This window comes from Cetorhinus maximus, chromosome 30 (assembly GCF_964194155.1).
Source record: "Cetorhinus maximus chromosome 30, sCetMax3.hap1.1, whole genome shotgun sequence".
Lineage (NCBI taxonomy): Eukaryota > Metazoa > Chordata > Chondrichthyes > Lamniformes > Cetorhinidae > Cetorhinus > Cetorhinus maximus.
The window spans coordinates 19,347,305-19,374,666 of record NC_135908.1 but is presented as its reverse complement, the minus strand read 5'-3'; the positions used below and the strand labels follow the sequence as shown (position 1 = coordinate 19,374,666).

At 42.6% G+C, this 27,362-nt stretch overlaps 1 protein-coding gene across 1 annotated transcript in view; it reads left to right on the top strand.

Moving 5' to 3' along the window:
• trip4 (thyroid hormone receptor interactor 4) overlaps positions 1–27,362 on the top strand; it is a 128,313-nt gene that overhangs the window by 75,166 nt on the left and 25,785 nt on the right. The window contains exon 12 of the mRNA XM_078532552.1: positions 25,299–25,395. Coding sequence (XP_078388678.1) covers positions 25,299–25,395 — 97 coding nt within the window. The remainder of the gene's footprint in view (positions 1–25,298; positions 25,396–27,362) is intronic.

Below are 27,362 nucleotides of genomic sequence, written 5' to 3'. Positions count from 1 at the left end.
TCACCATCTGAAACATTCACTGCCTCCACCAATTGGCACACCATGGCCGCAGTTTGTACCCATTACAAAATGCACTGAGAAACTCACCAAGCCTCCTATGACAGCACTTCTCAAACCCATGACCTCTGCCACTTAGAAGGAAAGGGCAGCAGATGCACAGGAATGCCACCACCTTCAAGCCGCACACCACCCTGACTTGGAAATACATCACTGTTCTTCACTGTTGCCGAGCCAAAGTCCTGGTGTTCCCTTCCTAATACTACTGTGGGCGCACCTACATAACATGGACTGCAGCAGTTCAAGGCAGCGGCTCACCACTTTTTTGAGGGAAATTAGGAATGGGCAATAAACGCTGGCTTTGCAAGCAGCACTCAAATCCCATGACTGAATTAAAAGGTCATGATACAACAGCATCAACCATAAAATTGTAAGAGAGATCAGAGGAATTTTGGTGGTTCCGTGATATCCAAATTTGCAAAGTAGTTAAGGAGTCTACAGTTACTATCTGTTTGAAGGTTGTAATTCTGTATTTTAAGTTTTATTCTGGGCAAAAGGTTTTGCTTCTGTTGCTCCACTTTCAAGAACAGGTCAACTAGGTTAGATATTTGTAGGTTATGATTAAAATGAAACTTGATTACTGGAGTATTGCATCTAGTTCTGAGCACATTTTAAGAAAGATGTGAAGGCATTAAGAGAGAGCGCAGAAAAGATTCATAAGCTGGTTAGGCCACAGCTAGAGTATTGCATGCAGTTCTGGAATCCGCATTATAGGAAGGATGTGGTTGCACTAGAGAGAGTGCAGAGGAGATTTACCAGGATGTTGCCTGGGCTGGAGAGTTTTAGTTATGAGGAGAGATTAGATAGACTGGGGTTATTTTCCCTGGAGCAGAAGAGATCGAGGGGGACATGATTGTGGTGTATCAAATTATGAGGAGCATAAGGTAGACAGGAAGGAACTTTTCCCCTTGGTGGAGGGATCAATAACCAGGGGACATAGGTTTAAGGTAAGGGGCAGGAGGTTTAGAGGGGACGTGAGGAAGAATTTTTTCACCCAGACGGTGATGGGAATCTGGAATTCACTGCCTGAAAGGGTGGTAGAGGCAGAAGCCCTCATAACATTTAAGAAGTATTTGGATGTGCACTTGCGATGCCATGGCATACAAGGCTTATGGGCCTAGTGCTGGAAAATGGGATTAGAATAGTTGGGTACTTGTTTGACCAGCGCAGACTCGATGGGCCGAAGGACCTTTTTCTGTGCTGTGGACCTCTATGGCTAGTGGTTCTAGGAATTAGGAAATTCAGCTACCTGGATAGTTTGGAGATGCTGGGATTGTTCTCTTTGGAGAAGAGAAGATTAAGAGGAGTCTTAATATAGGTGTTCAAAATCATGAGAGGCCTGGAGAGAGTAGACCAAGAAACTCATCCCATTGGTGGAAGGGCCGCGAATGAGGGGACATTGATTAAGGGTGGTTGGCAAAAGAAGGCAATGCAACATGAGGAAAAATGTTTTTACACAGCGAGTGGTTTGGATCTGTAATGCAGTGCCTGAGGTGTGGTGGAGGCAGGTTCAGTCATGGCTTTCAAAAAGGAATTGGATAATTATCTGAAGAAAGTGCATAGTTACTGCGAAAAGGCAAGGGAGTAGGACCAGGTGAAGTTGTCCTTGCAAAGAGCTGGCATGCATGATGAGCTGAATGACCTCCTGTGTTGTAACTGTTCTGTGATTCAATGATTAAGTCAATAATTCCCTAATTTAGCAGATACTGAAAGCAGCCATAAAGATTAGGGCGTGTTTGCCTTGGTTGAGCATTAATGATTTTGCCTTTGAGCCACATGGATTGTGGATTCAAGCCCCACTCCAGAGGCTTAAGCAAATTTTCTCGACTTGCACTTCAGTGCAGTTTTAGAGAGTGCTGCACTGTCAAATGTAACTCTAGATGCGATGTGAATTGGAAAGCCCATCTGCCTACTCAATCGAATGAGAAGAAGAACGGGGGAGATTTGCCAGCATCATGGTCAACCCATATCCTTTCACCAAAACAAAAAGCAGATTCCCTGGTCATGCCTCATAGCTATATATGTGTGGGTAACCTTGCTGTATGCAGATTTTCTGCTGGGTTTTTCTATGTTGCAACAGTGACTGCACTATGAAAGTACTTTATTGTCTGAGGTCTTTTGGTGGTTCATAAGGGTGTGATTGGCAACTGTGGATTCAGCTGCTGAGGCCCTAAGCTCTGGAATTCCCTCCATAAACCCTTATGTATCTCTGCCTCTCCTCCTTTTAAGACGTCTTAAAACTCACCAGTTTCACCAAGCTTTTGGTCACTCGGTGTCAAAATTTTGTTAACACTCCTGTGAAGAGCCTTGGAATGTTTTACTATGTTCAAGGTGCTCGATAAATGCAAGTTGTATTGTTGATTGAACTTCCAGAAAGACCCTGCAAGATTATCAGAAAGCATATTTTGCATATTAAAGCAGAGAGCAATTAATCATACAGTTTCGATGAGAAACCTCAGTGCTCAGTCTTTCTAGATTGTAGCTTTATTACATGAATTTATCATTTGAAGATAGTGTAAACGGTCATAGCTAAAGAAAAGAGGCACAAGAGAGGGCACCTTCCCTGAAAGCAGTATAGCAATTCTCCACCCACAGGGAAGATAAATTGAGTGGTGATGGAGGATCTAATTTTTTGAGTGGTACAGCCGTGCTTTGAAGAAATAGAAAATTCTGTCAAATTATGTCCCATTGTGAAAAGCAACAATAAATGGTTTAAGTGACAGGCTTGAAATTTTTCTCTTTTTTATTATCCATCAGTCATATCCCTAGATTTACAATGCCTAGAAGGGTAAATGATGGAGCACTGCTTTGTTACCCGTGATGCGAACTGCTACTATATTTCTTGAGCAGCGCAATTTGAAGTGTGTAACCCCAATTAATTTCTTAATACTCGCTAGACCTAAATTGCCCTTGAATAAAAGCACGCATTCTCGAGTGAAGCTGCCGCCTTTGTGCAGCTTTACGCTTATGAAAAGCTTCAGAAGATTTAAATTGCCTTGTGTGCAGTTACCTTCTCACAGCTCTAAATAGGCGAGCTGTGTTGCAGATCTCTTTCAAGTGGTTTCACCCTTGCTTCCGTGACCTAATAAATGGAGGTTCCTCAGGAATGTTTCAAGAAATTAATTATGTGGTTATAAGCATGCAGACATGCTGGCAGCAAGGAGTCTCCTCTTTGTGATGTGCTACGTGTAATTTACTGGGTGTTTTTGATAGAAGTTTAAAACGGCTGCAGAATGTATGGAAAACAACTTGATTGACAGAAACTGTAAGGATGCTCTGGAAGTTATATAAGAGGAGAGTCAAGAGATAATGGGACCGTTGTTCATTACTGAATACTTGTAAGTGTAGATTGTACAAAAATATTTTTGCAGGTTGACTTTTCTAAAGTTTCCAGTTTCTGTCCTTTCACCTTCATCCCATATTTATCTAAGTATGCCCGTGAATAGAACAGTAAATAAGACAAATTATCCACAACTTCACTGCCAGTGTGGTCAAACTTGTTCCCTGGAAGTCATCTATGTTGAACCCCTGACAGCCAATTGGTGAAGGAGGGGACCAGAAGTTAATCTTTACTCAGTTTTCGATTTATTCACTTAAGTGAAACATTACAAGTGTATCCTAACTCTACTCCCAAAACCAGTGTCAATAAATGTGCTCAAGTATTCATCCAATGAATGCCTCCCCACTTAATCTTAACTTATAGAATTAACAATGTAGGCTGAGGCAGGTGTGCTTGTCTCTGCATTTGTAGAGTATCTATGGTAGAGATTCTTAGGATTCTGGCTTCTCGTGGGATCTTGCTCTGCATACATAGAAACAAAGATAATGTACTATATGAAAATAAACTTGTTATTTAATATCGCAAATGAAAAAAATAACTTCTGGTCTCTGGTAGATAACCAGATCTCTGGTAGAAGACGGAGAGCTCAGAATGCTGCTTTATAATTGGTAAGGCTGATTATATCCAGCCAACATGGAAAGAACTGTACTTCCAAATGACTGCAGGGAACAAATGGGCTGATGTTTTATCAATTATGAACAAAGGAAGTTAACCAAGCGGTGGCTTGCTTGTGTGATTGGAACAACAAAGCTCTGTCATCCAGTTATTCCAGTGGCCAGAATGGTGAGACTTCCATGAACTCTGAAGTGATCACTTTAGAATTATGATTCTGGTCACAGCTATTCATGAATAACAGTTAGGTGTTCATCTGTATGTGTGTAACTATTTTTTTGTTATCCTCCGGATATTGACAGCACTGACAATGCCACATTTACCCACACCACTTGGACAGTAGTGGTTCAAGAAGGCAGCTCACCACCGCCTCCTCAAGGGCAATTAGGGATGAGCAATAAATGCTGGGCCAGCCAGCGAAGCCCACATCCACTGAATGAATTAAAAAAGGTAGTTATTAGTGCTCATGAAAGGAATCCAAGTCACTAGGTAGCAGTATTAAAAATTATAATATTAAAATAATTATTCATTTCTAAGCAAGTTTATGATGACACTTTGTTCTGGATTCCCCCACCAGAGGAAACAGTCTCTCCGTATCCAACCTACTGAACCCTATTACCATTTTAAACACCTCAATTCACTCAGCTCACTCCTCAACCTTCTAAACTCGAGTACAAACCAAATTTAAAAGACATACATTTATTTAGTGCCTTTGACAAACTCGATGCCTCAAAATGCTTTACAGCCAGTGGACTACTTTGAAATGTAACCACTGTTGTAATGTAGGAAATGCAGCAGCCAACCTGCACACAGCAAGCTCCCACAAACAGCAGTGTGAAAATGATGAGAGCATCTGTTTTATTTTTGTGATGTTGTTTGAGGGGTAATTATCATCTAGAACACCAAGGATAAATGCCCTGCTCTTCTTCAAAATAGTGCCCTGGGATCTTTTAAGCCCACCTAAGAGGGCAGATGGGGCATCTCATCTGATATTTGGCATCTCTGACAGGACAGCACATCCTCATTACTGCACTGAAGTATCAACCTACCTTTGTCCACTCAAATGCTGGGTGGAACTTGAGCCCACAACCTCTGAGCGAGAGGTGAGAGTGTTACCAACTGAGCCATTGCTGATGGACGTTTATGCAACCTGTCCTCATAATTTAATGCTTCAGGTCCCAGGTTCATTCTGATGCATCTGCATTCTCTCCAAAGTCAATGTATCTTTCCTGAGGTGCAGGTTCTAGCACTGGATGCAGTACTCCAAAAGGGATCTGACATGCCTCAGAGTAAAGGGAAGACCTTTTAGAACAGAGATGAGGAGAAACTTCTTTAGCCAGAGAGTGGTGAATCTATAGAATTCATTGCCACAGAAGGCTGTGGAGGCCAGGTCATTGAGTGTATTTAAGACCGAGATAGATAGGTTCTTGATTGGTAAGAGGATCAAAGGTTACGGGGAGAAGGTGGGAGAATGGGGTTGAGAAACTTATCAGCCATGATTGAATGGCGGAACAGACTCGATGGGCCAAATGGCCTAATTTCTGCTCCTCTGTCTTATGGTCTATACAATTGAAACATAAGAATTCTAGTCTCGTGAGATAAAAGCCAATATTCTTTTTCTGATTACTTTTATAGCTTTTGGTTGTATGATTTGTGCACTTGGATGCCCAAATTCCTTTGTTCCTCCTCGTTTCTTTGTCCCTCGCAATTTGAGAAGATATTCCGATTTATTTTTCTTGGATCCAAAGAGGATGACTTTTTTTTTACAGCCCACCCTTGATTGCTCAACCTCATATTTCATGGCCTTAAATTCAAATTATAGGAGTTTTTAAAAATGATGTGATTAACACAGTGAGCATTTGCTTCTCAAAAAATCAGACTTAAACCAAGTGACTTAAAAATTAAGAGTGACCATGTATTTTTTAAAACTTATTTATTATTCAAAAAAAATCATTCCAGTAGATAGTTTATTTTTCAACAACTTTGTAGCCTGTATCCAGGCAATAACAGGGCAATGTGTTAGGATGGCACTTACAATTGTGTCTGAGTGAGCTATGGTAATCAATGTCACTAACTGATTGGCTGTGCAACTAAAATGATTTCAAAAAGCAGTCCGGAGTATTCAAATGATGTTACTCCCGAGTATTAAATTGAGTTAAATACCTGTTCCTTCAGACCTAGCTCTAGCTGTTCTCTTGAGTATTGATGGGAGTCAATATTGATGGTAAAGATGTGTTCTCTACACAAGTAAGTAAAATTCAGTGAAGTGGTAAGTTTAAAAAATAAACCAAGAATCCACTGAATTTAATGTTCGCTTACATTTATTGGCCTTAGTCAGCACTGTGGAATTATTTTCCCTTCTTCCCCCCATTTACATTCTAATTGTTCCCATTTGTAACTATGTGAAGTGTGCTAAGCCAAGAGCTTTGTTCAAATCCCCCATTTTTTTTTTCCCCTCCTGTTGCACTGACTCATGCTGGTGTATCACTTGGCAGGCAGTCCCCTTCTACCCTACCCTTGGGGCTTGTGTGAGCCTAAACAGCAAGCGCGATCTAAGTAAGCTATTGGCAGGCCAACTCAGCCAAGCCCAATTCTCTTCAGACAGTCACATGTGCTCCTCCAGCAGGATAACGATCAGCATTGCAAACCCCAGCCATGTAATAACTTAAAACTTCTCGCTTGGTTCAGTAAACATAACTAAAGGAACCAAATTTCGGCCTCACTGAGATCAACAATCTCAGCAAAGGCGAGCCAAAGCACGTTACAACCAAAGAATAGCTTTTGAATTGCAGTCACTGTTGTAATGTAGGAAATGCAGCAGTCAGTTGGCTCACAGCAAGGTCCCACAAGCAACAGGAGGCAAATTATTAGATAATCTGTTTGTGATGTTAGTTGACGGTAAGTGTTGGCAGCCTTGTTTCCCACATTACAGCAGTGACTCCTCCTCCTTCAGGTACGATATCCTAAGAGGACATTGGCGACCAAGGACTTCCATTGGATTGGTCTGCGATTATGCTTTGCAAAGTACTGTAGTGGTTTGCCATTCCCTTCTGCAGTTTGGCTGACCAGGAAACTCTCCCATTCTTACTGCATGCCGTCAGATGCCTTGATATTCAAATTGTTTGGCCATGTTATGAGCACATCTTCCATGGCCATTAACCCTGAAGTGGGATTGAACTTTTTTTTATTCATTCAGGGGATGTGGGCTTCACTGGCTAGGCCCAGCATTTATTGCCCATCCCTAACTGCCCTTGAGAAGGTGATGGTGAGCTGGCTTCATGAACTGCTGCAGTCCATGTGGTGTAGGTACACCCATAGTGCAGTTAGGGAGGGAGTTCCAGGATTTTGACCCAGTGACAGTGAAGGAGTGGCGATATATTTCCAAGTCAGGATGGTGAGTGACTTGGAGGGGAACATGGTATTCCCATGTATCTGCTGCCCTTGCCCTTCTAGATGGTAGTGGTCATGGGTTTGGAAGGTGCTGTCAAAATAGTCTTTGTGTGTTTCTGCGGTGCATCTTGTACATGGTACATACTGCTGCCACTGTGCTTTGGTGATGGAGGGAGTAAATGTTTGTGGATGTGGTGCCAATCTGCTTTGTCTTGATGTTGTCAAGCTTCTTGAGTGTTGTTGGAGCTGCACTCATCCAGGCAAGTGGAAAGTATTCCATCACATTTCTGACTTGTGCCTTGTAGATTGTGGACAGGCTTTGGGGAGTCGGGAGGTGAGTTACTCGTTGCAGGATTCCTCGTCTCTGATCTGCTTTTGTAGCCACAATATTTATATGGCTAGTTCAGTTCAGTTTCTGGTCAATGGTAGCCCCCAGGATGTTGATAGTGGGGGATTCAGCGATGGTAATGCCATTGAACATCAAGGGGCAATGGTTAGATTATCTCTTGTTGGAGATGGGCATTGCCTGGTACTTGTGTGGCATGAACGTTACTTGCCACTTGTCAGCTCAAGCCTGGACATTGTCCAGGTCTTGCTGCATTTGGACATGGACTGCTTCAATATCTGAGTCATCGCGAATGGTGCTGAACATTGTGCAATCATCAGCGAACATACCCACTTCTGACCTTATGATGGAAGGAAGGTCATTGATTAAGCAGCTGAAGATGGTTGAGCCTAAGACACTACCCTGAGGAACACCTGCAGTGATGTCCCAGAGCTGAGATGACTGACTTCCAACAACCACAACCATGTTCCTTTGTGCTATGACTCCAACCAGCAGAGAGTTTTCCCTCTTATTCCCATTGACTCCAGTTTTGCTAGGGCTCCTTGATGTCAAGGGTAGTCACTCTCACCTCACCTCAGGAGTTCAGCTCTTTTGGTCCATGTTTGAACCAAAGCTGTAATGAGGTCAGGAGCTGAGTGGCCCTGGCGGAACCCAAAATGAGCACCAGTGAGCAGGTTATTGCTAAGCAAGTGCCACTTGGTTGAAGACCTCTTCCATCACTTTACTGATGATGGAGAGTAGGCTGATGGGGCGGTAATTGGCCGGGTTGGATTTGTCCTACTTTTTGTTTACAGGCCATACCTGGGTAAGTTTCCACATTGCTGGTAGATGCCAGTGAACCTGGAGATTCCAGCTGAAGAGGTAGGGACGCTACCACTGCACCACAAGACCTTCCACAATAGTGATTACACTTCAAAGAAGTATTTCATTGGCTGTAAAAACACTTTTAGGTGTCCAGTATTTGTGTAAAGCGCTATATAAATTTTCCTTTATTTCACAGTCAGGTGAAAATTTGTTGTTGCTCAGCTTAGTCGGTCCAGCTTACACTTGTGTTATGATGCAAAGAAAGAAATTTGCTACGTAAGCCAACTCTAGTGAGTTGATTTGCTTTAATTAAACAAAATGATTGCTCTGCATTCTGTTGTAGGGTCCTAGGTCAAAAGCACACTCCATTTGCAGCCTTTGATGTATCACTGCTTACACAACTGTTTCTAAAAGAAACCAGACTCTCTTTTTTAAGTGTACTAGATCACAGTGGCTGCAAAGTGTTTCATCACTTGCAGAGACAAGCCATTGAATTGCTTATGGTTTGGCCTCTGGGAAACTACCTTTAATGAGCATCTTCATTTTCTTTCACTGTGACTTAGTATTCACTGGGGGCTGTGCCGTGAAACAAAGAACGTACTCTAACTTGTATCTAGATTCTTTCTGTGGAAAAATGGCCAAAGGAGGTTCAAATGTTACACTTGCAGACTCGTAAAACTGAATTGTAGTCACAATGAAGCTGATTGTAGGTTTTAGATTGTAATTATATATATCTGTGCTTTGTGTGTATACAGGTGTGTCTGTGTGTGGGGTCTCTTCATGTGAACTGGGAACTTGATTAAGACCTGTCTTATTTGGGGCAAATAACAACTGCCCACAGGAAGATGAGTCTCCCCTCTATCTGGGCTGAATTCCAAGTCAAGAGTGAAAGTACATTTGTCTCATGGCCTTCATCAGTGAGATTATTTCAATTCCAGCCTTTTCTTAAAAAATACCTTTTTTTGTTCTGTCAACATTGCTGCAAGTTGCAATTTTTGTTTCTAAGTGTTATCACTGAACCTGACTTTGTGTAATGAAATATTTAACAATGTTCCCACCCAATCCTAGCTCTTGCCTTTGTGTGTGTGTGTGTGTGTGTGTATAACCATGACCTGCTGTTCATGATCTTACTTGCAACTTTCTATTTCAGTGAGAACCTGAACAGCTCATCTCAAACTGAGTTTTGGGTTTTGTCCAACATTCAGTTCTATGGACTAAGTTCATAAATGATTTTGAAGTCAACTTGACACAAGTTTCCACAGTGCAAAACAAGACAACGCATAGAGAGAACTTCTAAACTGATCAGAACTTGGTCCTATTCAGATTTGAGAATGTCCTCAGAGTTTCCATCTGACCATTTCAGGCCAGCACAACGATGAGTATTGACAAATACAGCACGTAATCTGCTTCTGAGGACTACACACTCTAGTCCAAACTTGAATGTTTGGTTTGAAAAATGTTGCCTCTTGGATCCTTAGATTTCCCCTGCCCCCACCTCCACAGTTTGCTCACAGTGAAATTCTGCCAAGTGGTGTTAAGGAACTGAGAATACCTTTGACAGAAGGGGAACTCCAGCCTCTTTGTATGGTTATCAAGGAAGAAATAAGCAGATTGTGTTGAAGTGATGAGAACCACATCCTTGTCTGCATGATGAACCATGTCAAAGTATTGATTCATCTCTTCTTGTTGATTTACAAAATTAAATGTTAGTTTAGGTGGAAATGATGACCTCAATGGGAAATTTGCTTAAGAGCTGCTATATTCTAATGGCTTTTGAAACTGAATTCAACTAGCATCATTCCGAGTCATTAATTTGGGTTAATCAAATTGCCTGAAGACTGGCTTTATTATAACAGTGACTACACTTCAAAAAAGTACTTTGTAAAGTGCTTTGAAACATCCGAGGTCGTGAAAACCATTGTAGAATTTCATGTCTTTCTTCTTCCACTTATATTACTTCCCACTTATCAACCCAAGCCTGAATGTCATCCAAGTTTTACTGCATGTGAGCACGAACAGCTTCAGCATCTGAGGAATTGTAAATGGTACTGAACACAATCATCAGCGAACATCCCTATTTCTGACCTTACGATGGAAGGAAGCTCATTGATGAAGCAGCTGAAGATTGCTGGGCCCAGGCAATTACCCAGAGGAATTCCTGAAGAGATGTTCTTGGGCTGAGATGATTGGCCTCAAAAAATCCCCATCACCTTCCTTTGTGGTATCTATGATGGTGGGGACCTCCAGGAGGAGGCCAAGATGGATCATTAATTTGGTTTGATTGACTTGTTTCAGTTGTGTGCATCAATTCTGTTTCCTTTCAGATGGATAACCCTTTCAAGCGCCGATGGTGCAGTCAATGCTTTCTTAACCAGTCGTTAGCAAGAATGTAGCTGAATTTTTTTCATTTTTAAAAAAGCTAACTATAGTTCATTGTGTATAATTCTCTTAATCCAATCGGGATCGATGGCAGACAATTGACAAGGAAGGAAGGTTCCATGAACTCCCCAACCTCAATGATGATGGAGCCAAGCACATGAATGTAAACAGAAGGATAAGTATTTGCAACCATATTCAACCAGAAGTGCCAAGTGGATAATCCATCTCAGTTTTCTCCTGAGGTCCTCCGAATCGCAGGTGCCAGTCTTCAGTCAATTCGGTTCACTCCACTTGTTATCAAGAAATGGCTGAGCACCTTGGATACATCAAACGCTATGGACTGCAATAACGTCCTAGCTGTAATACTGAAGACTTGTGCTCCAGATCCAGCTGCAACTCTAGCCAAATTATTCTAGTATAACTGCAACGCTGGCAGATACCCGACAAAGTGGAAAATTGCCCATATATTTTGTCCACAAAAAGGACAACTCCAATTCAGCCAAATACAGTACCATGTGTCTACACTCAATCATCAGTGAAATGATGAAAGGTGTCATCCACAGTGCTATCAAGTGGTACTTAGTTATCAATAGTGCTCACCAGTCCCCAGTTTGGGTTCCACCAGGGCAACTCAACTTCAGATATTATTGCAGCTTTGGCCAAAATATGGGGGGAAAAAAGCACTGAAATCCAAAGGCGAGGTCAGAGTGACTGCCCTCAACATCAAAGTAGCATATGACCAAGTGTGGCATCAGGAAGCCCTAGTAAAATTCAACTCAATGGAAATCAGAAACCCTCTACTGGGTTCACTTCTACCACAAAGGAAGGTGATGGGGCTTTTTTGAGGCCAATCGTCTCAGCCCAAGAACATCTCTTCAGGAATTCCTCTGGGTAATTGCCTGGGCCCAGCAATCTTCAGCTGCTTCATCAATGAGCTTCCTTCCATCGTAAGGTCAAAAATAGGGATGTTCGCTGATGATTGTGTTCAGTACCATTTACAACTCCTCAAATGCTGAAGCTGTTAGTGCTTGCATGCAGTAAAACTTGGATGACATTCAGGCTTGGGTTGATAAGTGGGAAGTAATATAAGTGGAAGAAGAAAGACATGAAATTCTATAATGATTTTCACGACCTCGGATGTTTCAAAACACTTTACAACCAATGAAGTACTTTTTTGAAGTGTAGTCACTGTTATAATATAGGAAATATGACGGCCAATTTGCGCACAGCAAACTCCCACAGAGCAATGTGGTAATGACCGGATAATCTGTTTTTGTGATGTTGATTGAGAGATAAACATTGACCAGGACACTGGGGATAACTCCCCTGCTCATCTTTGAAATAGCGACTTGGGATCTTTTATATCCACCTAACCAGGCAGATGGGGCCTTGGTTTAATATCTCACCGCATCCAAAAACAGCATTCCTGACCATACAGTGCTCCCTCAGTACTGCACTATAATAACCATCTCCAACAAGAGAGAACCATACTCCTTGATGTCAAATGCCTTTACTGTCACTGAGTTCCCCACGCTAACACCTTGGGGGTTACCATTGACCAGCAATATAAATACTGTGGCTACATGAGCAAGAATTTTATGGCAAATAACTCATTTCCTGACTCTCCCAAAGCATTTCTACTATCTTACAAGACACAAGTCAAGAGTGTGATGGAATACTGTCCACTTGCCTGGTTGAATACAACTCCAACAACACTCAACACCATCCAGAACAAAGCAGCCTGCTTGATCGGCACCCTGTCCACCGCCTTAAATGTTCACTCCCTCTGCCACTGGTGCATAGCGGCAGCAGCATGTACCACATACAAGAAACACTGCAGCAACTCACCATGACTCATTCAACAGCATCGTTGAAACATGCAAACTCTACTATCTGAAAGGCCAAAGGCAGCAGGCACATGGCAACACCACCACTTGCAAGATCCTTTCCAAGTCACACATCACTCGGCATTGTAAATACAATACTGTTTCTTCATCGCTATGTCAAAGTCCTAGAACTCCCTACCTAACAGTGCTGTGGTGTTATCTACACCTCATGCACTGCAGTGAATCAAGAAGGCTGCTTAACACCATTTTCTCAAGGGTAATTAAGTATGGGGCAGCTAATGCTGGCCTAGCCAGCGATATCCACATCACATGAATAATTTCTTAAAAGTTTGAATTTTAAAAAGGGGCCCTGATGTTGGAACTACCTCTAAAATACTAATCACCCCTGTTTAGTAAGATACTGCAAGTCATCAAGATTATTGATTCTAAGTCACAGAGCTTGAAGAGAAGGAAAATGCCATGTTTGGAAATCTCCAGACTTCAAGTTAAGGAAGGATGTCTGAAAGAAGTTGGGGAAGAGGCAAGATTTGGGAAAGCAGAATTATCTTTCTTGAGATGTGGATGTCACTGGCAAGGTCAGCATTTATTGCCATCACCTGTTGCTTTTGAGCTATTTGAGTGTTGTTAAAGCTGCACCTATCCAACCAAATGGAGTGTATTCCATCACACTCCTGACCAACTTGTGCCTTGTAGGTGGTAGAAAGACTTTGGGGAGTCGGGAGTTGAGCCATTGCCATAGAATACCCAGCCTCGTATCCGCTGTGGCAACCACTGTATTTATGTGGCAGGTCCAGTTAAGTTTCAGATCAACGGTGCCCCCCCCCCCAGGATGTTGATGGTAGGCGGTTTGGTGATGTTCATGCTGTTGAATTTCAAGGGAAGATGGTTCAGCTTGTAGATGGTTATTGCCTGGCACTTGTTTGTCACAAATGTTACTTGTCACTCATCACTGAAAATAGTTGGGCACAGGACATTGCCCTGAGGAAATAGAATAGCTGAAGAGTATAAACAAGGCAGAACATTTTTGGATAACAGTGATTGATTATCCAGTTAATAGGTTTGTTTAATAAATGCATACTGATCAATTTGCTGAAAGCATCTGGTATCTCAGCTATTGCCCGTCACTGTCAAAAAATAAGATGCATATGTAATTACCCAAAGATTGCTGAAGACCACTATTATCAATGTATGTGATATACCATCAACAAAACCTACTTTCCTAGACCTCTCTGAAGTTGTCCTGTCCCCAGGAACTTGAATTCTTGTATATGAAGTTCAAATGGAGAGTTAATCAGCACTTGCTGATCTAGGGTTGTTGGAGTCTAATTAGACTATGGTAAAGGGTTTTTTCTTTGTATTCATTCATGGAATGTGGGCTTCGCTGGCTAGGCCAGCATTTATTTCTCATCCCTAGTTGCCCTTGAGAAGGTGGTGGTGAGCTGCCTTTTTGAAATGCTGCAGCCCATGTGTTGTGGGTACACCCACAGTGCTGTTAGGAAGGGAGTTCCAGGATTTTGACCCAGCGACAGTGAAGGAACGGCGATATATTTCCAAGTCAGGATGGTGAGTGACTTGGAGGGGAACTTCCAGGTGGTGGTGTTCCCATCTATTTGCTGTCCTTGTCCTTCTAGATAGTAGTGGTCATGGGTTTGGAAGGTGCTGTCGAAGGAGCCTTGGTGAATTCCTGCAGTGCATCTTGTAGATGGTACATACTGCTGCTACTGTGCTTCGGTGGTGGAGGGAGTGAATGGCACCACATCCACAAATAATCAAGCGGGCTGCTTTGTCCTGGATGGTGTTCAGCTGCTTGTTGTAGGGGCTGCACTCATTCAGGCAAGTGGAGAGTATTCCATCACATTCCTGACTTGTGCCTTGTAGATGGTGGACAGGCTTTGGGGAGTCAGGAGGTGGGTTACTCGTCAAACGATTTCTAGCCTCTGACCTGCTCGTGTAGCCCACAGTGTTTATATGGTTCGCCCGGTTCAGTTTCTGGTCAATGATAACCCCAAGGATGTTGTAAGAGGGGGATTCAGTGATGGTAATACCATTGAACATCAAGGGGCGATAGTTGGATTCTCTCTTGTTGGAGATGGTCATTGCCTGACACTTATGTGGCGCGAATGTTACTTGCCACTTGTCAGCCCAAAGCCTGGATATTGTCCAGGTCCTGCTGCATTTGGACATGGACTGCTTAAGTATCTGAGGAGTCACAAATGGTGCTGAACATTGTGCAACCATCCCCATTTCTGACCTTATGATGGAAGGAAGGTCATTGATGAAGCAGCTGAAGATGGTTGGGCCTAAGACACTACCCTGAGGAACTCCTGCAGTGATGTCCTGGAGCTGAGATGACTGACCTCCAACAACCACAACCATCTTCCTTTGTGCTAGGTATGACTCCAGTGGAGAGTTTTCAACCTGACTCCCATTGACCCCAGCTTTGCTAGGGCTCCTTGATGCCACATTCTTCTGTCAAATGCTGCCTTGATGTCAAGGGCAGCCAATCTCACCTCACCTTGGGAGTTCAGCTCTTTTGTCCATGTTTGAACCAAGACTGTAACGAGGTCAGGAGCTGAGTGGCCCTGGCAGAACCCAAACTGGGCATCAGTGAGCAGGTTATTGCTAAGCAAGTGCCGCTTGATAGCACTGTTGATGACCCCTTACATTACTGATGATCGAGAGTAGACTGGTGAGGCAGTAATTGGCCAGGTTGGATTTGTGCTGGTTTTTTTTGTGTGCACTGGACATAACCTGGGCAATTTTCACTGGGTAGATGCCAGTGTTGTAGCTGTACTGGAACAGCTTGGCTAGGGGCGCAGCAAGCGCAGGAGCACAAGTCGTCAGTATTATTGCCGGAATGTTATCAGGGCCTTGATAACATGTGGAATGAATCGAATTGACTGAAGACGTCATCTGTGATGCTGGGGACCTCCAGAGGAGGCCGAGATGGAGCATCCACTCGGCACTTCTGGCTGAAGATTGTTGCTAATGCTTCAACCTTATCTTTTGCACTGCTGTGTTGGGCTCCTCCATCATTGAGGATGGGCATATTTGTGGAACCTCCTCCTCCAGTGAGTTGTTTAATTGTCCACCACCAGTCAGGACTGCAGAGCTTAGATCTGATCCGTTGGTTGTGGGATCACTTAGCTCTGTCTGTTACTTGCTGCTTATGCTGTTTGGCACACAAGTAGTCCGGTTTTATAGCTTCACCAGGTTGACGTCTCATTTTTAGGTATGCCTGGTGCTGCTCCTGGCATGCCTTCCTGCGCTCTTCATTGAAGCAGGATTGATCCCCTGGCTTGATAGTAATGGTAGAGTGGGGGATATGCCATGCCATGAGGTTACAGATTATGTTCGAGTACAATTCTGCTGCTGCTGATAGCCCACAGCGCCTTATGGAAGCCCAGTCTTGCTAGATCTGTTCGAAATCTATCCCATTTAGCACGTTGGTAGTGCCACACAACACGATGGAGGGTATCCTCAGTGTGAAGGCGGGACTTCGTCTCTACAATGACTGACTGACTGACTGTGTGGTGGTCGCTTCTACTGATACTGTCATGGACAGATGCATCTGTAGCAGGCAGGTTAGGTCAAGTATGTTTTTCCCTCACCACCTGCTACAGACCCAGTCTAGCAGCTGTGAGATTTAGGACTCGGCCAGCTCGGTCAGTAGTGGTGCTACCGAGCCACTCTTGGTGATGGGCATTGAAGTCCCCCACCCAGAGTACGTTCTGTGCCCTTGCCACCCTCAGTGCTTCCTCCAAGCGATGAGCACTGATTCATCAGCTGAGGGAGGGCGGTATGTGGTAATCAGGAGGTTTCCTTGCCCCTGATGCCATGAGACTTTGTGGGGTCTGGAGTCGATGTTGAGGACTCACAGGACAACTCCCTCCTGACTGTATACCACTGTGCCCCACCTCGGCCCAGTGGGACAGGACATACCCAGGGATGGTGATGGTGGAGTTGGGACATGATCTGTAAGGTATGATTCTGTGAGGATGAGACAGCTCTCCCAATTTTGGCACTTATTAGTAAGGAGGACTGTGCAGGTCGTTTTCGGTGCCTAGGTCGATGCCGGGTGGTCCGTTGGTTTCATTCCCTTTTTTTTGTGTCTTTGTAGCGGTTTGTTACAACTGAGTGGTTTGCTAGGCCATTTCAGAGTCGACCACATTGCTGCGGGGGGTCTGGAGTCACATCTAGGCCAGACTAGGTAAGGATGGCAGATTTCCTTCCCTAAAGGACATTAGTGAACCAGATGGGTTTTTACAACAGTCGACAATGGTTTCACGGTCACCATCAGAATTTTAATTCTAGATTTTTGTTGAATTCAAATTCCACCATCTGCTGTGGCGGGATTCGAACCCGGATCTCCACAGCATTACTCTGGTCTCTGGATTACTAGTGGAGCGACAATACCACTATGCCATGCTCTTTCTGTTTCTCAAAGTCATGTGGATGCTGATGCAGTTGGCATTTATTGTCCATTCTTCAGTGCTGTTGAGCAGGGCAAAGGGTGAGATTGCAGAGGAAGAATAAGGTATCTTGAATACTTAACAAGACAAAGTTGGGATCAAGGAGTGGGGGGGGAGTGGGGAAAGAGTGTAGTAGTAACAATTTAACGAAAGACATAAAAAGACAATAAAGAGCAGTGACCAGGGGGAAGAGAAAGTAACTGGAATGCACTAAATCCACTTACCCATCAAACTACATGCTGGCCATCATTGGTTTCCTCTTCTCGTCGTGCACATTTAGTTAAAATTTGTATTTTCTTCTATGAATCCCTCATCCTCACTCGACTTCTGCAACCATCTTCCACCCTGTAACCTTGTGGCCATAGATTTGGGCATTTTTCTCCCTTTCTTTCCCCAGTCCATTCATAGGAACATGAGTTGGCCATTTAGCCCCCTTGAAATCATGGCTAATCTGTGACCTAACTCCATATATCTGCCTTGGCTCCATATTCCTTAATGCCCCTGGTTAAGAAAAATCTACTAATCTCAATTTTAAAATTAACAATTGAAATATGTCAAGTGCTGTATGCAGAAGAGAGTCCTGCCATCTCTTCCTCACTTTCAGAACCGTCTCCCAACGCTCTCCTCATTTCTCCTCTTTAACCTGTAAAATTCACCTCTTCGACCCACCTTTTGGTTATCGCTACGAAGCTCCCTACAAAGGCTCAGTGTCAGTTCCTTTCCTCTTCTGTCAAGTGCCTTGGGACTATGTCAAACATCAGTGCGAGCTGTTGTTTGAGACCAAAGTAGGCAAGACCATTTTCCAAAGGAGAGTGAATCCATTAGCAAAAACAAAGCGAGGAGAAAAATGTTTTAAAGGATGCTTTGTAAGACAGTAAGGAGGGGGGTAAATGTTTTTTTTTCTACACTCACTCTGTATGTGTGCAGTTGTATGGCTGATAATTTTGAACACATTTCTAGGCTTACTACTTGTAGTAGACAATCTTGTGCGAGAATTTATTGTGTCAATTTCTTCCATTAAAATGGTTATTTTTTTTTAACTAGAAATTGTATTAGTTTCATTTACAAGTCATCGTGTGCAAAATTTACCCACATGTATGCTCCCTTTAAAAGAAAAGGAAGACCTTTTATTTATTTAGTGCCGTTCACAATCTTAGGAGGACACAAAGTGCTTTTAGTCATATAATCGTTGGTATTGTTTTCTAGCCAAGCACTGCACCCAATTTTACAACAGTCAGGTGCCACAAACAACAATGAACTCAATGATTACTTAATCAGGTCAGGTTTGGTGGGGTTAGCAGAAGTGAACTGATGGCTAGTATTCTCTAGTCTCTCTTTGAATAGTGCCATGGGATCTTGTATGTTCATCTGAATGAGCAGATGGTTTAACATCTTATCCAAAGGGCAAGCACCCTTGACCAATGTAGTACTCACTTTAACAGAGTGTTAAATTATGTGCTAAGTTACATGAAGTACAATTTTTCATCAACTTTATCAGTCTCAGCTTCTGTTTAATTTTTATTGGGGTGATGGGGAGGGTGGAGCTCACCTATGCATTCCACAGCTATGTTGCTTTCTCACTAGATGCTCTAAAAGATAGCCGTGTCTAATGCTGTAATTAAAAAGTCCATGCTTTTAACCCTCTTGCATAAACTGAGAAGCCAAAACTTTAACCCCTTGCTGATCTCATATGTAGTAGGTACAGGTGTTTTATATAAGCTGCCTGCCCTTTGAGTGCACAGAGTTTTGTTTCCTTGTTGTAAAACAAAAATAAATTCCCTCAAAAATAGCAACCTCTTTTTTGTCTGACACAAAATAGCTATTGTGAAGAATCAGAATCACAATCACATAGCATGTTATAGCACAGGAGGAGGCCATTTAGTCCATCATATCTGCACCATGTTTGCTCTCAGCCAGTCTTGAGCATTGGATTGTTGCTATAGTTTGCATGCTAGATTGTTTTGATCTGACCGTTCAGGATGATGATCGGTTTGGTATGGATGGTACCTCTGATTTTGTCCTGCTTGGATGTCACTTGTTTCCACTTTACAATTTAACTAGTATAGACCTGACTATCCTCTTTTTAAAAAAAAATAGCTAAAATGCAAAATACTGTTTTATGACCCAGCGCAACTTGAAGGTCTTCTAATAATTTTCTTGTAGCTGACGATAAGCAGATCAGAGACTCTGCTTGGCACCTAGCTTTGAAAAGGGCCAGTGGCTCTGGCTATTTTCCCCTGTTGAATTATATTAATTTGTATGTTAAGGTTAAATTAGATAAAAGAATCAGGAAGATCATACTTGTGGTAAATAATTGCATTTGTTAATTTAATCAGCATCAGCCTTGCACTTCCACTGATGTTAGAAGGTGGGAAATGTGTACAGACCTACATTGCTGCAATGGATAACCACAGCTTGGATTACATTACTCAACCTCTAGTACTGAGTCATTAAATGCGATCAGTCGCAATTAATTATGGTTATTCTTAACATCCTTTGTGATTTTCTATCTGTTTTTATTGCATATTTTAACATAAACAGAAATTGGACCATAGTGGCAAAACTGGCCAAGGAAATATTGACTCTGGAAGCACAGGGTAGCGGATTAATATGCACACTGCTGGCCCAAATGCAGAAGCATTCTGTATAAATTATTATCCTTGCTGATTTATTTCTGCTCCCTCAACTTGTTGGCTCAGTTACTCCTGAGAGTTAGTGTTTGGTAATGTTTACTATTACCTTAGAAATGGATGGCGGTTAGTTTTTTCGCTATTTGAGTTTACAAATGATGAGGTAGATGAAGCTCTGACCTCAGCTTAGTCTGATCTGCATCATTGACTAAAAATGTGGTGCTTCTCTGAACTTAAGTGTATTGCATAGGGTGGTTTCAAGTTGAGGCATGGCATCTCGTTTGGGCAGGTCTGCTTTAATTTATCCATCCTTTAATTTATCTTCATTTTTGAAGAGATACCAGATTCTCCTTGGAATGCAAATGTAACTTTCAACAGCTGATGTAAAGAATCCATTTGAAGGGAGTGCAAGCTGTTAAATTAGGGATTTATGGAATCAAAAATGGTTATAGCACAGGAGGAGGCTGTTCAGCCCAATGTGTCTGTACAGGCTTTTTTCATGAGCAACTGGCCTAGTGCCACTGACCCACCTTTTCCCAATAGCCCTGCAAATATTTTGTCTTCAGATAATGATCCAATTCTCTTTTGAAAGCTACAATTGACTCTGCCTGAACTACATTCTCAGGCAGTGCACTCCAAATCCTAACCACTCATTGCGCAAAAAGAAAAAAACTTCATGTTGACGTTGCTTCTTTTACTGATCACCTGAAATTGGTGCCCTCTGGTTCTCAATCCTTCCACCAATGTGAACAGTTTCTTCCTATCTGCTGTGTCCAGACTCTTGATACAGATGTTCAAAGTTATCAATCTCCTCTGAATCTTCTCTCTAAGCAGACCATCCCCAGCTTTTCCACTCTAACCATGTAACTAAAGTTCCTCAGCTCCGGAACCATTCTCGTGAATCTTTTCTGCTCCCTTTCTAATGCCTTCGCATCCTTTCTAATGTGTGGTGTCCATAGCCGGACACCACACATTAGAAATACTCCAATTGAGGCTGAACCAATGTTGTATACAGGTTTATCATAACTTCTTTCTATCTGTACTCTATTTCGTTATTGACGAAGTCCAGGATCCTGTATGCTTTATTAACTGCTTTCTCAGCCTGTCCTGCCACCTTCAATGATTTGTACATATACAGCCATGTCCCTCTGCTCTTGCACTCCCATTGGAATTGTACCCTTTATTTTATACTGCCTCTCCTCATTCTTCCTACCAAAATAAATCACTCCACACTTTGTATTCCGTGTCATCTACCACTTATCCATCCATTCCCCAGCCACTCTCTGTCCTCATGAAGTTTAACACTATCCCCCTTGCAGTTGACAAGGCTTCCAAGTTTTGTATCATCGGCAAATTTTGAAATTGTAACCCTGTACGCCCATGTCTAGGTCATTAAAGTATATCAGGAAAAGTAGGATCCTAATGCTGGGGAACTCTACTGTAAACCTTCTTCCAGTCTGAAAAACAGCCATTCACCAATATTCAGCTCACCACCAGCTCAGCCAATTTCATATCCATGCTGCTTCTGTCCCTTTCATTCCTAGAGCTCTAACTTTGCTCACAAGTCTGCTGAGTGGCAAAAATGCCTTTTGGAAGTCATTATGCATACTGCATCAACTGTATTACCCTCATCAACCCCCTCTTACCACACCCAAAAACTTGAGCAATTTAGTTAAACGCAATTTTCTCTTAAATCCATGCTGGCTTTCCTAATTAATCCACATTTTCCCAAGAGACTGTTAAGTTTGCCCTGAATTACTGTTCCTAAAATTTTTCCACCAATGAGGTTACTCTTACTGTCCTGCAGTTACTGGGTTCATCCTTACACCCTCTGCAATTTCCACCTTTGCTTCCTTCAGTATCCTTCAATGTAATTCATCTGATCCTGGTGACTTGTTAACTTTAAGTACAATCTATCTTATACCTCCTTTTTATCAATTTTTAGCTCAACCAGTGCCTTAACTATCCCCTCTTTCACTGTGACTTGGGCAGCATCTTCCTTGGTAAAGACATATACCAAGTACTTATTTAGGCCCCCAACCATGCCCCTGCCTCCATGCTTAAAACCTCTTTTGGGTTCCTAATTGGCTAGAGTCCTCTTTTACCACTCTTTTACTATTTATATGCCTATAGAAGACTATTGGATTCCCTTATGTTAGCTGCCAGTCTCTTCTCATACTCTTTATTTGCTTCTCTTTGCTTTTTCACTTACCCTCTGAACCTTCTATATTCTCAATTGTATTATCCAACTGACATCTGTTCTATGCACCTTTTTTCTGCGTCTTAATCTTCTTCTGCTTCATCTCTTTCATCATCCAGGGAGTTCAGGATTTGTTTGCCCCACTGTTCCGCCTTGTGGGAATGTACCTTGACTGTACCCAAATTATTTCCTCTTTAAAGGCAGCCCATTGCTGTATTACAGTTTTGCCTGGCAGTCTTTGATTCTAATTTACCTGGGCTAGATCTGTTCTCGCCCTTGAAGTTAGCCCTTCCCCAATTAATTATTTTTGCTCTTGGATTGCTCCCTGTCCTTCTCCATGGCCAACTTAAACCTTATGATACAATGAACGTTGGTCGTGGAATTCACAACAGGAAGAAGCCTTTATGAAAGTAAAGAAACTATTACATTCATCCTGTTCATTGGTACACTACCCATTGAAAGAATTGGTATTAACATGTGATGTTTCTCCTTATGGTGTTGGAGTTGTGTTACCCTACAGATTGGAAGGTGAATTAGAAAGGCCAATTGGCTATGCCTCAAGAACCCTTCCCACAGCCAAGAAGGGTTATTCCCAGCTAGAAAAGGAAGGTGTGTTGTTGGTATTCAGAGTGAATTCCACCAGTATCTGCATGGACGACATTTCACCATTGTGTCGGACCATAAACCATTAGTGGGTTTATTCAGTGAGGATAAGGCTATTCCGCCAATAGCATCAGCAAAAATACAATGTTGGGCTGTGATATTACCTGCGTGTGATTATACCTTCATGCACCATCCTGGCTTACATATTGAAAATGCGGACACACTCGGTTGTTACCAGATAGCATTGTGCATGCCCCAGTGCCACAAGAAGTTGTGCTTGTACTGAATTTCTTGGATTCTGCACCTGTGTGCGCAAAGCAAATTAGAAATTGGACGAACAGAGATCCAATTTTGTCGAAAGTCAGACTTTGTTTTGCAAGGGTGGTGAAATTCATCTGTGTCTGAAGAGATGAGACCATTCCATGCCCGAAAAAAGGGGTTAAGTTGTCAAGATGGAATCTTGTTGTGGGGATCAAGAGTTGTCGTGCCTTTGCATGGTAGAGAACCACTCTTGACAGAGCTTTACAGTGCACATCCAGGCATGTCAAAGATGAAAATGCTTGCGTGAAGTTATGTCTGGTGGCCAAGCATGGACGGTGACATTGAAAGCATGGTCAAGCGCTGTCTCCATTGTCAACAACAACAGCAGTTGCCTGTTTCAGCCTCCCACTCCATCTAGGGAGTGGCCTGGCTGACCCTGGATTAGACTACATATTGATTATGTAGGACCATCCTTAGGTACCATGTTTTTATTGATTGTAGATGCACATTCTAAATAGATGGATGTGTACGAAGTCAGATCACCAACATCGAGCACAACTATCGAAAAACTGCGTCATTGTTTTAGCATACGTGGCCTACCGGAAATCATAGTTTCTGATAACAGTACAGTATTTACCAGTACAGAGTTGAGATTTGTGAATTTAAATGGAATCAGACATGTTAAAACAGCCCCATACCATCCCTCATCAAATGGTTTAGCTGAGAGAGCTGTGCAAGCCTTCAAATCTGAGAGGAAGAGGTTATCACAAGGTACTCTAGAAACTCGACTTTCCCACTTTCTTTATCATTATCGTACATCGCCTCATTCAGCTATGGGTTCAACACTGTTTGAATTATTGATGAAACGCCATCTGCGTACAAGGTTAAGTCTGGTGTTCCCAAACTTAGAGGGGAAGGTAGAGAGGAATCAGAGTAATCAAAAATTGAATCATGATATAGCAAAGCTCGCAGATTCACTGTAGGAGATATAGTATTCGTGCAGAATTTTGGAAGTGGACCTTTTTGGGTTCCTAGAACCATTGTCTCAGAAACTGGTCCCTTATCCTTCCAGGTAGAAGTGGAAGACAGAATTGTTCAAAAACACGTGGGCCATCTTCGGGATAGAGAGGCATTCCAGCAACCTATTATCCCGCCTGTGATTAAGATCGAACCATTAATCCCTGAGGTGACAGGTCGATCTAGAATAGACATGCCCGATGTCTCTGTAGAGTTGCCTAACCTTGAACTTCCAGTTTCTAATGATGTATTTGGTGCTGCAATTCCCGATCATGTCAATCCTGTGGAAGAACCTCAAGTGTTAGAGCTACACCACTCTGACCAAATAAGGAAAGCACCTCAGAGACTTAATCTTTAATCACCTGAGTTGTATATATTTTTATGTTGTTGGATATTCAAATGTTCTCTGTAAATAGAAACTGTAAAAAAAAGACTAGAGGGAGGAAGATTAGTAACTGAAGGTATAGACCCTTCTACTGTCTCAGGAGTCATGTGATGTTCTTGGAAGGCTCAACCAATGAGCCCTAAGCACAGGTAATCTGGGGAGGCAGGGCTTCCTGTCGAGTATCATGTTCAAGCATGTAGCATCTAAAAAGCTCTTTGTAATAAAGTTTATCTGTTTCTTGTTGAAACCTGTCTAGTATGTCAAGTTATTATGCCAGTTTATAGCCAGTTGGGGCGGAATGAAAAGGAACAGAAGCAGATTTCAGCTGCGGTGTGATAGTAGATTCAGCTGTGCTGGGGCGTGAGAGGGCTGGATTTCAGTCAGTGGCAGAGTGGGGATGGGTGGAGTTCAGCCAGTGCTGGGGTGGGGGGATGGGTGGAGTTCAGCCAGTGCTGGGGTGGGGGGATGGGTGGAGTTCAGCCGGCACAGGGGTGGAGGATGGGTGGAGTTCAGCCAGTGCTGGGGTGGGGGATGGGTGGAGTTCAGCCAGTGCTGGGGTGGGGGGATGGGTGGAGTTCAGCCAGCGCTTGGGTGGGGGATGGGTGGATTTCAGCCAGTGCTGGGGTGGGGGGGGTGGGTTGATTTCAGCCAGCGCTTGGGTGGGGGATGGGTGGATTTCAGCCAGCGCTGGGGTGGGGGGTGGGTTGATTTCAGCCAGTGCTGGAATGAGGGTGGGTTCAGCCAGTGCTGGGGTGAGGAATCAAATTATAACCATTTAAATTTGGAACTGTTTAAATTTGGTGGTGGGGAAGCGATTGAAAATATTAGATGTTAAGTTCCTGTGAGGTGTGCAGGTGTGACTCTTGGGTATTTATGTACTGACTGAATTGGAGGGAAGGGAGTCCCCCACCTGTCCATGGATGAATAATATTTAATGTTTCATTTCTGTTTTCAGTTTACAGACCAGGAGTGTGGTTCTCCATTTGTGTTTATTTGCACCAATCCCCAGGAGCTGCTGGTGAAATTTCCAATTAAAGGACGACACAAGATCTGTAAGTGACTGACTTTATTCCGTAACCAATGCTGAAGCTTGGCCCATTATATAGCTTTAAAAACCTAAACATCTCAAAGTTGCCAGAGGGACTATTTTGCAAAAGTTAATGCCCTTCTGTTTACAGTTTTTCTCTTCTATTTTTGTTTAAGCACATATATAATACAGGGTGGGCTAGGTGACTGATTACTCCTTTTATACCCTTTAATAGATCACTCTCTTTCTAATTATTTTTGAAATTCTCATCCTTGTTTTCAAGTCTCTCCATCGCTTGCCTCTCCTGATCTTTGTAATCTTCTCCAGCCCCACAACCCTCTGAGATAACTCAACTCCACTCCTCCAATTCTGGCCTCTTAAACATCCCCGATTTGAATCACTCCACCATTAGTGGCCATGTCTTCAGTTGCCTGGGCCCTAAGCTCTGAAACTCCCTCCCTTGCCTAAAGAGGAGCCAATAGATGCTACCCAAAAAGTTATTCTGCATTAAGCTCTCTGTGTTGGGGGTAATATATTAGCCTGGATGGACAATTGGCTAATGAACAGGAAGCAGAAAGTAGGGATAAACGGGGTATTTTCAAGTTGGCAGGCTGTGACTAGTGTCAGCGCTGGGGTCTCAACTATTTGCAATTTATATTAATGATTTAGGTGAAGAGACTGAGAGCAACGTATCCAAGTTTGCTGATGATACCAAGTTAGATGGGAGTATAAAATGTGAGAGGAACGTAAAGAGGCTGCAATGTGGTGTGGACAGGTTAAGTGAGTGAGCAAGAAGATAACAGATGGATTATAATGGAGGGAAGTGTGAAGTTATTCATTTTGGTCCTAAGAATAGAAAAGCAGAATATTTTTTAAAAGGCATTAAACTTGTAAATGTTGATGTTCAGAGGGACTTGGGTGTACTTAGAATCATAGAAAACACAAAGTTAGCTACTGATACAGCAAGCAATTAGGAAGGTAAATGGCATGTTGGCCTTTATTGCAAGTGGATTGGAATTTGAAGAGTAAGGAAGTCTTGGTACAATTGTACAGGGCTTTGAGAACAGACCTGTAGTACAGTGCTTAGTTTTGGTCTCCATATCTAAGGAAGGGTATTTTTGCCTTGGAGGCAGTACAGCAAAGAGTCAGTAGATTGGTTCCTGGTTTGAGAGAGTTGTCCTGTGATGAGAGGCTTAGTAAATTAGGCCAATTCTCTCTGGGGTTTAGAAAAACGGGAGATGATCTAATTGAAATATACAAGATTCTGAAAAGATTTGACAGGGTAGATACTGAGAAGTTGGTTCCCCCTGGCTGGGGAACCTAGAACACAGGGACACAGTCTCATGATAAGGGGCCAATCATTTAGGACTGAGATGAGTAGAATTTCTTTTCACTCAGTTGTGAATCTTTCCATTTCTCTACTCTAGAGGGTTGTGGATGATCCATCATTGAATATATTTAAGGCTGAGATGGACAGGTTTTGGTGTCTCAGGGTCAAGGACTATGGGGAGCCGATGGGAAAGTAGAGTTGATGTAGAAGATCAGTCATGATCTTATTGAATGGTTCATTCCCATTTCTAGTTTTTATATTTTTAACCTCCCTGTGTCTCTACCTCACTTTCCTACTTTAAGACACATTTTGACTAAACTTTTGACACTCACTAATATGTCCTTATGTAGGTCTCTGTCAGATTTCACTTTAAAACATTCCTATGAAGTGCCTTGGGGTGTTTTAATAGATTAAAATTTAAGTTGTTGTAATTTCCTTCCTCAATAAATGGACTTTGCTTCAGCAATGATTTGTGGCTGAGAGTTCCACATTCTAACCACCTGGTTAAGAGCTATTCTTCCTCTCCCCTTTAATTCTTTTTATGCTTAATTTGTGTCTCTTCGTTATGATCTCACTAATCATAATAATTCATACTCTGGGCACACTTAACAATAGGAGAGAGCTGAATACCAGCATAGATCATCTTTAATAAATTAATGTGC